This window comes from Bactrocera oleae, chromosome 6 (genome assembly GCF_042242935.1).
Source record: "Bactrocera oleae isolate idBacOlea1 chromosome 6, idBacOlea1, whole genome shotgun sequence".
In the NCBI taxonomy this organism is placed as follows: domain Eukaryota; kingdom Metazoa; phylum Arthropoda; class Insecta; order Diptera; family Tephritidae; genus Bactrocera; species Bactrocera oleae.
This window is the reverse complement of record NC_091540.1, coordinates 10,594,919-10,610,730: the sequence shown is the minus strand read 5'-3', so window position 1 is coordinate 10,610,730 and position 15,812 is coordinate 10,594,919. Positions and strand designations below refer to the sequence as shown.

Sequence of the window (15,812 nt, the reverse complement as noted above, 5' to 3'; positions counted from 1 at the left end):
CATCCTTGTTACCGTTGTTGCCAATTAATTAACGCGTCTTAGACGCAGCTGACATTTACTACCATCATTTAGTAAATTGTGCACTAATTTATCACACATCTGACCCAAAGAGACGTAGCGCCACTGGAAGCGCAACACTTCAGCACAATACGCTGTGTCAATAAGGCGCGCTGCCGGCTTGTCTGTGCGTATGCAGAAGATCATAGCCGACCGCAATTTTACTGCCACAGCCACCACTACAGAAGCAGAAGGTGTAAAGGCAAATTAATCATAATAACTGGAAAGTCGAAAAAAGGAAGTACCGCAAGCAAAGGCGCAAAGGCGCAACAAAGTCAAAGCGAGTGTTTTCAAGTAGTAAGACCGACGTCAACAGACAAGTGAAAGAAGGTGTAAGGCGGATGCGAACGGGCGCTCACGTTGGATTTATGTAGAGACGACGAAAGGTGTGCTTGGCTGTGTGTGGCCTTGCGTGGGCGAGTAAGACCTTATAGAGCGAAGAAAATGATCCAATTAAGGCAAAGCAAACAAACGCAGAGCTGACGTTGAAGCCGACCATAGCACACTCACAGGATGCAGCGCCAGCAGCAGAACAGCGTGCGACAAGTAGCTTCTTGAAGACAAGCCAGCCAGCCAACGCGAGCGAGATGTTGATAAGGGTGTCACCAGTGTGCAACGCGTTGCTGGCAAATAAGGTAAACAAAAATATGTATGTGAAGCAAAGAGAAGAAAAAGTGTGGAGCCACGCACTTGGTGTGGCGCCGGTAGGCGCAAAAACTGACAGCATCAGGTGTGGCAAGTTAACGAACAGTAAATTGTTATCAGACTCCGGTGGGACTGGTAGGGGTCGCGGTGTGGCGCATTTGTTAGAAAATTAGGCCAAAATTAAATGCGAAAGTGTGAAAATATGCTGATGTTGGCCGTAAATGGGCGCGTAAAAGTAGAGCGATTTGATTATTTCAGATGGCGGTGATGGAAAGAAGCAGTGATTAATGAGTTCAGAAATTGATCGAAATAGGTTTTCTTCAATTAGCATGTTTTTTCGCAAAGTTTCATTGCTAGTTTTTCTGTGGTAATTAATACACAGAGTCATTTTTGAAAGAAGGTCAAGTTGTTATTTTGACTTTCCGGTTAATTAAAATAATTTAAAAAAAACCGATTCAATCCACAATGACTCCCTAGTCATTTCCTCATACCGCAGTTGAACGCCAACTGTAAGCACCGAGTGAGACTTGAACTGAGAATGATACCAAATTTGCGCTCTTCTCACTGTAGTTGTTGTCCCATTGCATACTTTTAGAGTTGAAGTCGCTCTGCCTATTCACAAGTTATTTGATCGCGGTAACCGCTTTCTTGCGATTCTCCGTAAGCAAGTTGACGACTAATGCTTCATTTTACTAAAAATATTTCGTCATCTTCCATTTCCGCTTTATATATGGTATTAGTCATTGTTTTTCTTCATTGGGCAACCCTACAAATAGCTTTCAGCAGAATTTTCTTTTAAAAAATTTGCATTAAATATTAATTTAAGACAGCGTGCGGAAGTATTTTTATATTAAGAACACGCCACCGACCAACTGATTACTACGCCATACACTTGACGTTAGCACTCTACCGCCAATTGCCAAAACCACAAGAGCGCCGTACTTATCAGCATTACGAAACACTTGCCGGACTGAGCGTAATATTTCAATGTGCGCACATTGACATTACGAGAAAACCCACAATTCCGATAGTAAAGTGTGAGTTCAGTTTCAACTTCAATTGCTACTTCAGCAACAACTACAAAATGAGACTACAAATTTGCGCTTCGATATCAGCCCACTGGTCAGAGGCTAGAGGCGTATGTAGGCAAAGGGGGTGCGACGCGAGAAAAATTTACTTCTGGAATGCTCGGTGAAATCAACAACGCAGTCACCGCCAACAAACGCAACTCTGCCAAAAGTGCTGCACCAAAAAACCTACAAAAACCAAACAAAAAAATAATTCCTTGCAATGACTTTGAGGCCGCGCTGGTCGAATGGTCAAAAATATGACTAACTTCCAGCAGTGAATTGCACGCAATCATAGATTTCGCAATTCGGCGCAACGCTGACTCCAGCAGCGTACATGAATGAGCGCGCGAAACGGAAGGGCAACAGCAACAGCAACACACACAAACACACATGCAACCATAGCGCATGAATGAATGTTCGACGTTCGGTATCTAACGAAAATGCCCGGCATATCGCATACAAATGTGTTGCTTTTGGGCAACTTGCGTCTTTGCTTTGCTTTCATTGCATGTCAGTTGTACTACAGGCACCGGCCGCTTCTACACTTCAACAAACTGCGGAAATTGGTTGCCTAGTTTTAGGCGCTGGCACGTTAGCTGCAACATTTTCGGCGAAACACTTTAAATATGACCATGACCAATAAGTGCCAGTAGGGGTTTCCTACAGCAACTGACTGCGCCATACGCGGTTTGCTTTTTTTCCACGCCCCATTGTCTATGGTGTGAAGCGCAATGAAAATTTGAGAAATGCATTGAAATTCGCGGTCGCGTAACAATGTGTCTTCTGGCAATAAGTTTGGATCAAATTGAAAAGAAGGTGAAAAAATTTTCAAAAGTTAGAAAAGGTTATTAGTTTCGGCGCTTCTCCCAAATCTTTTCTAGTGAGCTCGATTTAAGTAAAAAAAATAATGTGTTTCAGAAATAGGTGAGTTCCGCTTTAAAATCATAAATCGTACAATAAATGCATTTCTGAGTTCGTTCAACTATAGCAAGATTTTCTGTTGAACCCGTTTTAGCATTTTAAGTGGAAGCGTTGCTTTATTCAAAGTTCAAAAGCCAGGTTTGGGTTTGTGTTGCTGACTTGGCTTTGAACCATGAACTTCTTAATTTTTGCTAGGTTTCTTTTTACTCAGCGTAACTGCCGAAATCTACACACTGTGCGCCTAACAATTTTCACTACTTCGGCGATCAGAATAGTAGGCGGCACTACAAATTTGCTAGCTGCCGGCACAGTAACACGGAAGTGAGCTCTCGAGGAAGCGCCAAACGGCGTGAATGGCAGTGAGAGAAGGCAACGCGCTGGAAGTGCAATGGCGCTGCAGGCGCAGGAAGTAGTCGCTATTACCGCACATAAATTCCGCAATTGCCGCATTGCACACCCGCGCTACTGTATCGTTAGCTGCACTGCAGAATATCAATATAAATACAGATATATATGCAATTGCAACAGCACGAGCGACTGGTGGCCGTTAACGTTTTGACCGTGGCCCTGTTTCATTTCAGATTCTAATTCTCTTTCGGATTGCAGTGCGATATCGTTATGTTGTTGCTTGTTGCTAGCCTTGTTGCCAAATGCTGGTCATTAATATTGAAAAGTCGGCGGCTTTTTGCCATCATACCATTTCTTGTTGTTTTCGTTACTGCTGCTGGCGCTACTCGTTAGTCGCTGCCGGCCAACATATAGCCAGCGTATTGCTGCGGTTCCGATGCGGCAAGTTTTCGTACATTTTGTTGCAATGTGTATCGTTTGCGTTGTTGCAAATTGTCTGCGCAATCAGTTGAAGTGCAAGCGAGGCAAGCGGCTGGGAGTTAGAGCCGCATAAACAAACGACTTGCTTTTGGCAATGATTTTTGGTCAACTTGCTGACCGTTTTAGGGATTCGCGAGGAGGTAGCGTACACGAAGGCTCCTAGCAGCAATGCGGCAATGTGGCAAATTGCAATACTCGCGGCCACACAGCAGCGCCGCTTTCAGCTGTAGTATAGTGAATGGTGCTTAGAAGGCGCTAGGTGGAGGCGGACCAGCGTGGCGCATGAGGTGGGTGCGATATTGTTACAGGCGCTACATCCCAAGCGAGAAATTAGGAAATTGCATTTGGCGCTGCTACTTGCTACGCGCTGTTGTTGTTGTATTTTTTGCAAGCTGCAACTCCATATGTGTGTGTATTTTGCGCATATGTTTTACAGTCGGTCGTTTGGCGTGCACTTGTGTGAGTTATTAGCCTCTATTATGGCAGACGGAAGATCCAACAGCCGCTACAAGCCGCCATTGGCCGTAGCCGCGCCCACACAGACAGCTGGAAATTGGCAAAACATAAATTTTGCATTCACTTAAAATTTATGGCATTTCACTTTTTCAACTCACTTCATGCGCTCCATGCACTTCGTAGCTTTTTCGGGAGCGTCTATTATAAACTTCCGTAGATTTGCTTGTATGCGGCGCGCATAGCCATTTACATACTTAAAAATTCATAAGTGGTTGAGTGTGTTGCGCCCACATACATATGTACACGTTCATAAATAGAAATGTGCTAAAGTGATTTGATACACCATACATACACATATGAATTTAATGGATTAATGGTTGTGTCCTTTGAAGCATTCCTAAATGCGCTAATGAAGTTATTTCGTGGCAAATGTACCAAAATTTATTTAGTTCACAGGCAAATGAAAATTGAGAACGCTAGAAAATTTATATGACTGCAATGGAATATCGAGTTTGAATAATTCTAATTCACTTGTGCCTACCTAATTTTTGTTTCAATTTGTAGTGAGCGTATTTGGGTAGTATATTAAAAAAATAATAATAAACCGGTTGAGAATTCATGAATATTTTGCTCTAAGCAAACACAAACGCCTGAGAACTGACACGGTAACTATTCGGAAAATTCCGAAAAATTTTTTCGAATTTATTTATACCAGCGTTGCCGTTGTTTTAGAAAATCTTCATGTTGCCTTGCTTAGGTCTACTATTTAGCTAAACTTTAGCGCTTTTCTAGAAGATCCAAAACAAAAATTCGTCCATCTCTAGCGAAGTCAATAATTTTAAGGTTCATTGATTATACTACGGTGTTTTGTCTTCGCTACATGGTAAAAAAAAAGGTCATTGATCTCACCAAAGGTTGTTGACCTCAAAATTTTGGTCTCTTCTAAAGGTAAACAAAGGGATCATTGACTGCAGTAAAGATCATTGACCTCAGGGTTACTGTCCCTGCTAAAGGTACACAAAAGCGTCATTGAAATCCGGTAGAGTTGTTGTCCTTGATTAAGGTAAACAGAAGATTATTAACTCAGGATCTGTTGAACTTGCTAAGGGTAAACGAAGGGGTGATTAATCTTTCGCTTGACCAATCACTAGCCTAGACTTCACTAATCTGCGTGCCTCAACGCTTCACCAATTGAACTTTCAGCCAAATCACTACTTTCACAGCTAAGCTTTCGCTCAATTTGCTGGAAGATGGAGGTGCTTGCATGCCGAATTCCACACACATTCCGATTCGATTTTATTTTTGGCACTGCATGTTTATGGACGGTTGTACCGTTATTTTGCTTTATTGTCGGCCATTAACATTGTTGTTGTTGCTGCAAGCAGTACAGCTGTCGTTCTTTCTTCCAACACCTTTTGATGCTTGCTAGTTGATTTCTCTCTTTCAAGCCATTAAGTTGAATGAAAACCGACTGGTGGTTAGTTAACGATTAGGGAACTGGCTGTGCTTGTTCTTTAGTGATTTGCATGCAGAAGGTGCACTGCGCTGCGGTGAGGTGCCATATGGTGAGTTTGTGAGTTGATTGTAAAATGAATAAACGACTGCTGTGTGTATAGTGAATTCATAGTTGTAGAAATTTGACTACTTGACTCCCTATGGACTGGAAGACTACTCTCCGAATTTTGCTTGTTTGAGTCAGTGCCTTCTAAGATGCAGTTGTTTAGGTTGCTTAGTTATTGGTGGTTTATTTTCTAAGTATATTAACGTATGGAGTTTCTCTCTTCTGCCTGCGGTGCTTAGTGTCCTTCATAGCATAGATTATTGTTGTAGAAATCGCAATATAAACATTTTTCGGCCAACGCAGTCGAGAAAATAGTCAAAATGTAAGATATTGCTGCGCTTAATAATCGCATAGCTTTAAATATATTTATTTTAGATTTGTTTAGAACCTTTGGTCATGTCGATAAGTAACAGCTTGGGAATCAATACATAATTAATTTTTTTTAAAGTTGAATTTCGGTAAGATCCTCCGAGCGCAACTAAATGCCACATGGAGAACAGTTTTAAATAGTTTTTCTGATGCAAGACTCTCATATATGAGACAATGCCCTGTGTTTTTAACTACAAGGGTTGGTAATATCTATTATATATTTGATATTTGGTATAAGCATTCTTTCTGGATTATGTACACGTTTTTACATCAAGTCATATTGGGACTATATTACATATATTGGAAAGGAGTTGAGTATAAAGCTTATAAAAATCTGTGACGTGTTTATTTAACTGATATTAAACAGTTGCTTAAAACGTCTTCAGCTTTCTCTTCATCTTCAAGACAAGGACAACGAATTTTATATCACGGGGTAATAAGCTTGTAAGTGCCACCATAGATAGCTATGTCCGTTGGGGTAAGCAAAGAGCAACCTACCAACCACTTCGTTTAAAAGCAGGGAACTCTTCTCTCATGCCATACAAGAACGGTTAGGAGACTACTTTTAAGCTTTTACTTTAAAAGCTATAAGTAATAAGTAGTTATTCGCTGCGGAACGGACCAACTAAATTTACAAACGAATTATTTTCATAAAATATAGATGAGTGAAACTGCCTTTGAGCTGTATTAAAAATTGCGACTTACAAAAACCGGGTACGATTTTTCATAAAAGATCCCATCTCGTTCGAGTGTTTTCGAGTTTCGCTGTCAAAATCACTTTACTAATAAAAAGTGAGTAAGAAATATTTTTCAACTGAACCAATTGTCTAACCAATTTGCCGAGCGCAGAAGCATCGACACACGCACACATACTCAATTAAAAAAAAAACGGAAAAGCATTGAAAACACATGTAGCATTTAACACGTTTAATTTAAAATTAACGCCAAAAATGCCGAGCATACAACTTTGATACGTAAATGCAGTTGAATCGATAAAAACATATGCATTTCGAAAAATTATATGTTTGCATGTGTGCTTTTGATTATGCGCTAGTGTATGTGTGTGTAGTTGAGTTTGGAACATGCAGCCATGCTGAAATTCAAAATGACATTTCAAAGGCAAACCAAAAATATTTCGTTCATGTATTTTAATGAGCGCAGCCAGCCGACCATATAGCAGCGGTGGCAGCGCCAGCGCCAGCAACAACAACAAACAATAAGCAAAAACAAAAATACCGCTGAAACGCAAAAAAAAACAAACGTATTAACGCTTGCAACGTGGGGTCGGTCGGTTGGTGAGTCGGTAGCTTGGTCTGGTAACCGCAAAATAGAGCAACCAACGACACATTTGCATGTGTGAACGGTGCATATTTTCAGGCGCAGTAATGCGCGCGACATCTCATTAACAATTAGCGCGACGCTCTGCCCGCATAGAGTGTAGAGCGGGTGCGTCGGCACATGACGGCAATGCGAAGTGAAAAAAGCGAGCAAAATGCTGAGCGACAAATACGCTGGCGCACACACTAATACAAACACATACACACGCTTAGTTGCGCGCGTGTAGTGATGGAGGTTACGCAGCTGTAGAAGTGATGTCAAAGTACACGAAGTCAAATCGCCAGGTCATTTTGAATGTAGTTGATGACCGACTGCACGTTAATACCACATGTTGCACACACGCACATGCACACAAAAGCACACATGCACGCTGGTTTGTGCAGTGGCGGCTGCAGCCGATTCAGCGGTGCATTAACAACGCAATGATGATGAAGTGTGGCCACTTTAATAGGCAACCAACGAAGCGTTGCATGTTGCGCGGCTGCACACAAACGATTGCACATACGAGCATATAGAATTGAAAATATATATTTTAGTATATTTTTAGGTGAGCCAGCCACTGTGCGCCAGTTGAATTTAAAGTAACTATGAATATAATGCAATATATTTGCAACAATTTAATGCAACATACTTTTTTTTAAATAGTTAAAACTGTAAATTTAAGGCAGTGCCTTCTTCATATGGCCTAACATTGTGATTTCATTCATTTATCAAATGTGAACGGAATTCGCAGGAGGTTCATATAAAAATTTAATATATGCCACTGATAAAAAGCAGTCAGTAATTATATCGAAATTGGTGATAAATAAAGTTTTTCGCTTGCAAATGAGCGCTGAAAAAACAAGTTGAATATCGTAAATATTTTAAAAGCTACCGTTGACTTCTGTTGTAGATTCAGACCCACCCTAATATAATATTTAATTTCTATGTTTATTTTACAGTTGTATGTTTCAATTCCAATTTCTTTATATGCTCTTGAATTGTCTCGCATTCCATTTACATACATACATTTCCCGCTATACAGTTTCTGTTTCCTTGTTTGTGCGATTTATATGTTTGCCATTCTCCCTTCGCATAAACAGGTAAGCACAAACTACATATGTTAAGTTATCTACATGGTTGTTGTTTGTAAACTGCAGTGTGCAGTTCCCCTATTCTCCTGTGCTGATCTGCACGGTAAATGACAATATTTGTGCATATAAGTTCTGGCAAATCATATTCGAGCTTTGTCATCGATCAGCCAGCCAGGAAGGTGGAAGGACACACTGCGGTAAGTGAAATATATTATAATTCTTTGTAAGTGAATAACTTAAATGCTTGTGTATTTAGAAATAAACCATAAACCAAATATGCGTTAAATTCGCCCCACCTCATCGGTGACAAATTCTTTATTTCGCATGACCAAACGTTTGCGTGTTTGGGTTGTGAAATTAATTTTCGATGCGTAAGTCACCCCGCCGCCAGACTACAACCAGTTCGCCAGGCATGGATGGCAGTGCTCCTACATCATCTGCAGCATCGTCAAAACCTAGCCAGGGTAACAGTGCATCAGCCACCGCCAACATAGCCACTGATTTACCAGCCGCTCCTACAGCCACCGGAGCCACCACTAGATCATCATCAAAACCCAGCCAGGGTAGTAATACATCCGCCGCCAATGTATCCAGTGATTTACCAGCCGCTCCTACAGCCACCGGGGCCATCACTCGAGGATCATCAGCTGCCTTCGCACGTCAGGAAAATCTTATTGCCGCTCTACAGAAACGCATTGCCATGCTAGAGAGTAGTTTGTGTGATATTAGGGAGCACCAATCGCGTGGTGAAGCGTCTAATTTGGATACATCCAACAACAATATTGCCGCCGAGGTTCCATTATCGCAAACATCGAGGACAACAGTACAATTGGGAACCGTTCAATTAACGGAACAACATTCGCCGGCTATAGTGAACTGTACAGTACCGTTGTCGCAGCCTACCGATTCCCGTTACACTCCGCCAAACTTTGGAATAGGTACAGCTGCTACAAACCACATGTACAGTACAACTCATTTGGGAATGGATACACCTTCGATCCAGTCTAATTCAACGACAATGCCTACATTCGCCAATATAAGTTCTACTACCGCTCAGTCATCGAGTTTGCCCAGGAAATTGCAGGATTTGCCAGACTTTTCTGGACAGCCGGAAGATTGGTCAATATTTTATACGGCTTTCATCGAGTCAACCGCGATTTATAGGTACAGCAACTACGAAAATAACCAACGGTTATTGAAGAGCCTGAAGGGTTACGCGCGTGAAGCAGTCAAGTCACTGCTGATCCACCCGAACAATGTCGGAAATATAATTGAGTTGTTGAAATTTAGATTTGGGCGCCCGGAGCAGTTGATCCGTAGCCAACTGGCCCACGTAAAGGAAATCGCACCTATTTCAGAGAATGCAATGTCGAAAATCATACCATTTGCAACAAATGTATGTAACATCTGTGTCTTTTTGCAATCTGCACATGGTGGTGAATTACATTTGTCAAACCCTACATAGTCAACCGCGATTTATAGGTACAGCAACTACGAAAATAACCAACGGTTATTGAAGAGCCTGAAGGGTTACGCGCGTGAAGCAGTCAAGTCACTGCTGATCCACCCGAACAATGTCGGAAATATAATTGAGTTGTTGAAATTTAGATTTGGGCGCCCGGAGCAGTTGATCCGTAGCCAACTGGCCCACGTAAAGGAAATCGCACCTATTTCAGAGAATGCAATGTCGAAAATCATACCATTTGCAACAAATGTATGTAACATCTGTGTCTTTTTGCAATCTGCACATGGTGGTGAATTACATTTGTCAAACCCTACATTACTCGACGAACTTGTATCAAAATTGCCTATGAGCAAACGCGTTGAATGGGCAAGTTTCGCAGCGCTTATACAGCCATATGCAACAGTGAAACATTTCAGTGAGTGGTTATCGAAATTAGCCAATATAATTTGTACGGTTTGTGTTGATAGTTCGTCCAAGGAATGGAAGTACCGCCCGGTTCTGCACACAGTACAGCAGCAACGATCAGTGAGATGTCCAATTTGTCAAGGGCATCATAAGCCAGCAGAGTGTGCGCGTTTTCTAGAATATTCAGTGCCAAACAGATGGATAGAGGCGAAACGACATCGCTTGTGTTTTGCTTGTCTCAATTTGGGTCATAATACACGAAATTGTCAACGTCGCAAGTTATGTTCAATTGAAGGTTGCCGGAGAGTTCATCATAAGCTCCTACATGAAGCCGTGGGGAATACTACAAATTCGTCAAGTCAATCAACCACGCCTTTCTCTCCTGCGTATACCGAAGCAAATCGTAGGCCTACATCAACGCAGCATACACTCGACAGCCAGCCACCATCAAAAGATGCTGGGCCAGCAGTCTTAAGTTGCAGTTCCACTGATAGTAAGCTCCTGTTCCGTATTTTGCCGGTCACCCTATACGGAAACCAAAGGCGTGTGGACACTTACGCACTCCTGGACGAAGGTTCATCTATCACAATGATAGACAGTGCTCTTGTTCGAGACTTGGGAATGCGTGGATGTGAGCAGCATTTGAATGTTCAGTGGTTTGGAGGACATGCCGCGCAGGAGTCAACGTTTGTGGTAGACTTGCTTATTAGTGGTGCCGGTATGCAGAAACAACATAAACTCCGCAATGTGTATGCTGTATCAAACTTGCAGCTTCCTCTACAGAGTTTAAGCAAGGACGATTTGGATCACAACTTTAAACATATAAGCCGGCTTCCAGTACAATCTTATACCCAGGTCAGGCCCAGACTCTTGATTGGTCTTGATCATTGCCATTTGGGATTGCCATCGACAACTATGAAGGTAAACCCGCATGGTCCATTTATTGCCAATACGGAATTGGGTTGGGTGGTGTTTGGCCCAACTTCAACTACGTTACCATCTACAGCATCGTGTTTGTTTATGAACCGCCAAGCTGATCAGTCTCTCCACAATATGGTAGCTGACTTCTTCAAGACCGAGAATTTCGGTGTCAGAGCCGCACCCCCTATAGAGAGTGAAGTGGACATTCGGGCCAGAGCTATCCTGAAGTCCGCCACATGCCGCGTTGATGGACGATTTGAAACAGGTCTCATATGGAGAACTGACAACGTAAGGTTACCTGACAGCTACAACATGGCGTTGAAACGTCTAGTCAGCGTAGAGCAAAGAATGCGTCGAGATGCGATTTTCGCCACTCAATACAAGAACATCATGAACGCCTACGTCAGAAAGAAATATGCCCGTAAATTGTCACCAGCAGAAGCAGCTATATCTACTCCTAAGACTTGGTATTTGCCGCACTTTGCCGTAGCCAATCCAAACAAACCCGGAAAGCTACGCATGGTATTTGACGCCGCTGCTGAGGTAAGTGGAATCTCCCTTAATTCACAGCTCCTGAAGGGTCCACAAGAATATCGGCCTTTGCCGTCGATATTATTCCACTTTCGTGAAGGCGCGATCGCCGTATGTGGAGACATCAAGGAGATGTTCCACCAAGTTCGTATACGAAAAGACGATAGATGCGCACAGCGGTTTCTCTGGCGTGGTGGGGACGTCTCTCAACCCCCGGACGTTTACGAAATGTGCGTGATGACGTTTGGTGCTGCCTGTTCACCATGTGCCGCAGATTATGTGAAAAAAGTAAACGCATTGGAGCACCAAGATGATCGCAGAACCACTGCCCGTGCGGTTAAGGCGATTTTGGACCACCACTATGTCGATGACTTTGTTGATAGCTTCTGCTCGGAAGAGGAGGCGATTTCTATATCCCAAGAGGTCCGAGCGATTCATATGGATGCTGGGTTTGAGCTTCGAAATTTTATATCCAATGCATCGAAAGTAGTTGACGCGCTCAACGGTACTGATGTCTCACGTCCAATTGATAATAAAGAAGGTTTCGTTGGAGAGCGGGTACTTGGTTTGTTTTGGCAGTCATCGTCAGATTGTTTCGGTTTTAAATTCCATAACGTTGGTGAAGCAGTGGTAAATGGAGAAAGACGTCCTACTAAAAGAGAACTCCTAAGCATTGTTATGTCGATTTTCGACCCTCTAGGATTTCTGAGCAACTTCGTCATTGGCGCCAAACTACTTATGCGTGAGTTATGGAAACACGACATCCAGTGGAACGACCCGTTGCCAAACGACATTAACGCTGTCTGGGAGAAGTGGCGTAAACAACTACCAGAGGTTGTGAAATACGCCATACCTCGTTTTTATTTTGGAAATGGTATACCTCAAATACTTCAGCTCCACGTATTTGTCGACGCTAGTGAAGATGCCTTCGCTGCTGTTGCCTATCTTCGATCGCAAACTTCATCGGGTAAAATTGATGTTACACTCGTTTCTTCTAAGTCAAAATGCGCGCCAATGAAAACTCTTACCGTGCCACGGCTTGAACTTCAGACAGCTGTTTTAGGCACTCGTCTCATGCAGTGCATCCGCGACGAACACTCTCTTGACATCACAGACTGCATTCTGTGGAGTGACTCCAAAACGGTTATCAAATGGATTCGAAGTGAGCACCGTCGTTACAAGCCTTTCGTACAGCATAGAATAGCAGAGATATTGGCCACTACAAACGTTTCCAATTGGAGATGGCTGCCCACAAAGCTCAACGTAGCCGACGAAGCTACTCGTATAAATGATTGCATCAATTTTAGTCCAGTGACGCGTTGGTCACGTGGTCCCCCATTCCTACAGCAGGATGAGCAAGTTTGGCCCTCTGAAGATGTCATAACCGTTGGAAATGATGAACATGATGAAGAACTACAGTCTAAATTTGCTTTAGTCATCGTGAGTCGTAATTTTTTGAACTTTAATAATTTCTCTTCATTTAAAAGATTGGTAAGAGCTGTTGCCTGGATTTTACGCTTTATCAACAATTGTCGCCGCCGCGGACAGCTAGACCAATGCTATGGTTTAACCGCTAAAGAAGTAGAGAATGCCAAACGCCTCTTATGCCGCCTTGTACAACGTGAAGTGTATACAACAGAAACCCAGTCCATCGAAAACGGTCAGGAAATTTCCACCAACAGCCCGTTATTACAACTTTCGCCATACATAGACGAGGAAGGTGTCCTCCGAGTGCAGGGACGCATCGACGCAGCTAGCTGGCTACCAATTAGCGCGCGGCGTCCTATTATTCTTCCGCCAAATCATGCATTTACAAGGCTGTTAGTGTTACATCATCACAGCCTCATGAACCACCAGAACTTAGAAGCTACCATTGGAGATATCCGTCGCAATTATTGGGTGCCGCGACTAAGAAGTTTGTTGCGTAATGTGATTGCCAGTTGTGGTGTATGCCGTTTAAATAAAGCTGCCCCGGTAGCTCCAAAGATGGGACTGCTTCCTGTGGACAGACTCACTCCCTATGTGAGACCGTTTAGCTACACAGGACTCGATTACTTTGGGCCACTAACTGTCACTGTTCGACGCAGCACTGAGAAGAGATGGGTGGCACTATTTACGTGCCTTACTGTGCGAGCTGTGCACCTAGAACTGGCTCATGACTTGAGTACCGACTCTTGTATCATTGCTATACGTAATTTTGTGAACCGACGAGGTACGCCCTTAAGGATTAGGTCGGACAATGGAAAGAATTTCGTTGGTGCTGACCGAGAAGCCAAGCGATTCAAAGAAGTGTTCGACTGCGTACGTCTACAAAGTGAATTATCACAGAAAAATATCCAGTGGGTATTTAATTCACCATTTAATCCATCGGAAGGTGGTGCATGGGAGAGAATGGTACAGTGTGTCAAGCGAGTTTTATGTCACACTTTGAAAGAAGTTGCACCAAGGGAGCATACCCTGAATAGTTTTCTTATTGAAGCTGAGAACATCGTTAATTCTCGGCCACTAACGCATTTGCCCATCACCGCGGACCAGGAGCAGCCGATAACTCCTAATGATTTCATTCTGGGAGCCGCAAATGTAGCACACACTCCGATAGTAGACACCGACTTGGAAAAAACTTCTGTATCACGCAAGCAGTGGCGCATCGCTCGTCAATTGAGGGATCATTTTTGGAACAGGTGGATTACTGAATATCTTCCTACATTGACTCGCCGAGTAAAATGGTGCCAACGAACGAAGCCAATGAAAGCAGGGGACTTGGTGTTCATATGCGACCCTAATGTTCCACGACGAGAATGGTGCCGAGGGAAGATAGAGCGAGTGTACCCTGGGCTTGATGGAGAGGTGCGACGAGCAGACATACGAACTTCCAGAGGTGTGAAACGACGCGCAGTCTCAAAGCTTGCTGTTCTGGACGTTGATGGTGGTGAATCAGGTTGATTCACGGGGGCGGGGATGTTGTAGATTCAGACCCACCCTAATATAATATTTAATTTCTATGTTTATTTTACAGTTGTATGTTTCAATTCCAATTTCTTTATATGCTCTTGAATTGTCTCGCATTCCATTTACATACATACATTTCCCGCTATACAGTTTCTGTTTCCTTGTTTGTGCGATTTATATGTTTGCCATTCTCCCTTCGCATAAACAGGTAAGCACAAACTACATATGTTAAGTTATCTACATGGTTGTTGTTTGTAAACTGCAGTGTGCAGTTCCCCTATCCTCCTGTGCTGATCTGCACGGTAAATGACAATATTTGTGCATATAAGTTCTGGCAAATCATATTCGAGCTTTGTCATCGATCAGCCAGCCAGGAAGGTGGAAGGACACACTGCGGTAAGTGAAATATATTATAATTCTTTGTAAGTGAATAACTTAAATGCTTGTGTATTTAGAAATAAACCATAAACCAAATATGCGTTAAATTCGCCCCACCTCATCGGTGACAACTTCATAATTCTAAAAAAAGTAGGTTTTATCTGCCGTGCTATTAGAGGATGCTGCATTCTTTGAGAGTTTACTAAAACCTTATCTGATTTTTTTCCAACAGTACCATTTAACAAAAATGAGATTCCACGCCTGAAAGCAGGCTCTCACAAATAAGTTTACTTGCGTGAGCTGAGTTATGGGACAGAGAGCGCATGTAAACCTAAAAATCTAATGATTTATTTACTTATAGTTATTTTATGCTAAACATTTTTTCTCCATTTCTACCTGATCGCAGCTCAAGTCTTCACTACATTAAAAATACTCGTTTATAGTTTCGGCTTCAAGTATCATGCGGCAAAAATTAGCACTGAGAACACGTCTGAGTGAAAACAAATATGAAAATTGAGTCGATACTAGCATCGTTGGGGTATCACAATTGGCATCAAGAGCATAAACTTTTATGGTTGATCATCGCTTATTCACTACAAGACATACACAAATTTACTAGAGTCACAAATTATCGATAGATAGCGAACCAAATTGAGAAGAGACTGTGAAGAAGACAATATTAAATATTTCACTGCCAAAAACGGCCAGTCCAAAGAGTAGAGATGCGTAAAAGAAAAAAGCACGCGCTGAGCTGTTGCAATATCCAAAAGAGCAACAGCGTTTGTTGGAAATCATGGCGCGATTTACAGAGTGCTTGTGGCTAGTTTTATAAATGTTGAACATCT

At 42.5% G+C, this 15,812-nt stretch overlaps 2 protein-coding genes across 2 annotated transcripts; both read left to right on the top strand.

Annotated features, from left to right (window-relative positions):
* The first annotated feature begins 8,338 nt into the window (after window positions 1-8,338).
* Window positions 8,339-12,349, top strand: LOC138857728 (uncharacterized). The gene is made up of 4 exons (XM_070111380.1): window positions 8,339-8,515; window positions 8,575-9,714; window positions 9,784-12,270; window positions 12,341-12,349. Exons 2-4 carry the CDS (start codon window positions 8,686-8,688, stop codon window positions 12,347-12,349), a joined length of 3,525 nt encoding a protein of 1,174 aa, XP_069967481.1. The 5' UTR covers window positions 8,339-8,515; window positions 8,575-8,685.
* A 350-nt stretch (window positions 12,350-12,699) lies between these two features.
* LOC138857845 (uncharacterized) lies at window positions 12,700-14,792 on the top strand. Its single transcript, XM_070111772.1, has one exon. The coding sequence runs from the start codon at window positions 12,715-12,717 to the stop codon at window positions 14,581-14,583; it is 1,869 nt and encodes a 622-aa protein (XP_069967873.1). The 5' UTR covers window positions 12,700-12,714; the 3' UTR covers window positions 14,584-14,792.
* The last annotated feature ends 1,020 nt before the right edge of the window (window positions 14,793-15,812 follow it).

What these genes read in the sequence shown, in the direction of transcription:
- LOC138857728 (XM_070111380.1), top strand. Translation starts at nt 8,686, where the DNA reads ATGCGTAAGTCACCCCGCCGCCAGACTACAACCAGTTCGCCAGGCATG. An exon ending in TCATACCATTTGCAACAAAT is followed by an intron (nt 9,715 to 9,783) that starts GTATGTAACATC and finishes AACCCTACATAG; the next exon opens with TCAACCGCGATTTATAGGTA.
- LOC138857845 (XM_070111772.1), top strand. Translation starts at nt 12,715, where the DNA reads ATGCAGTGCATCCGCGACGAACACTCTCTTGACATCACAGACTGCATT.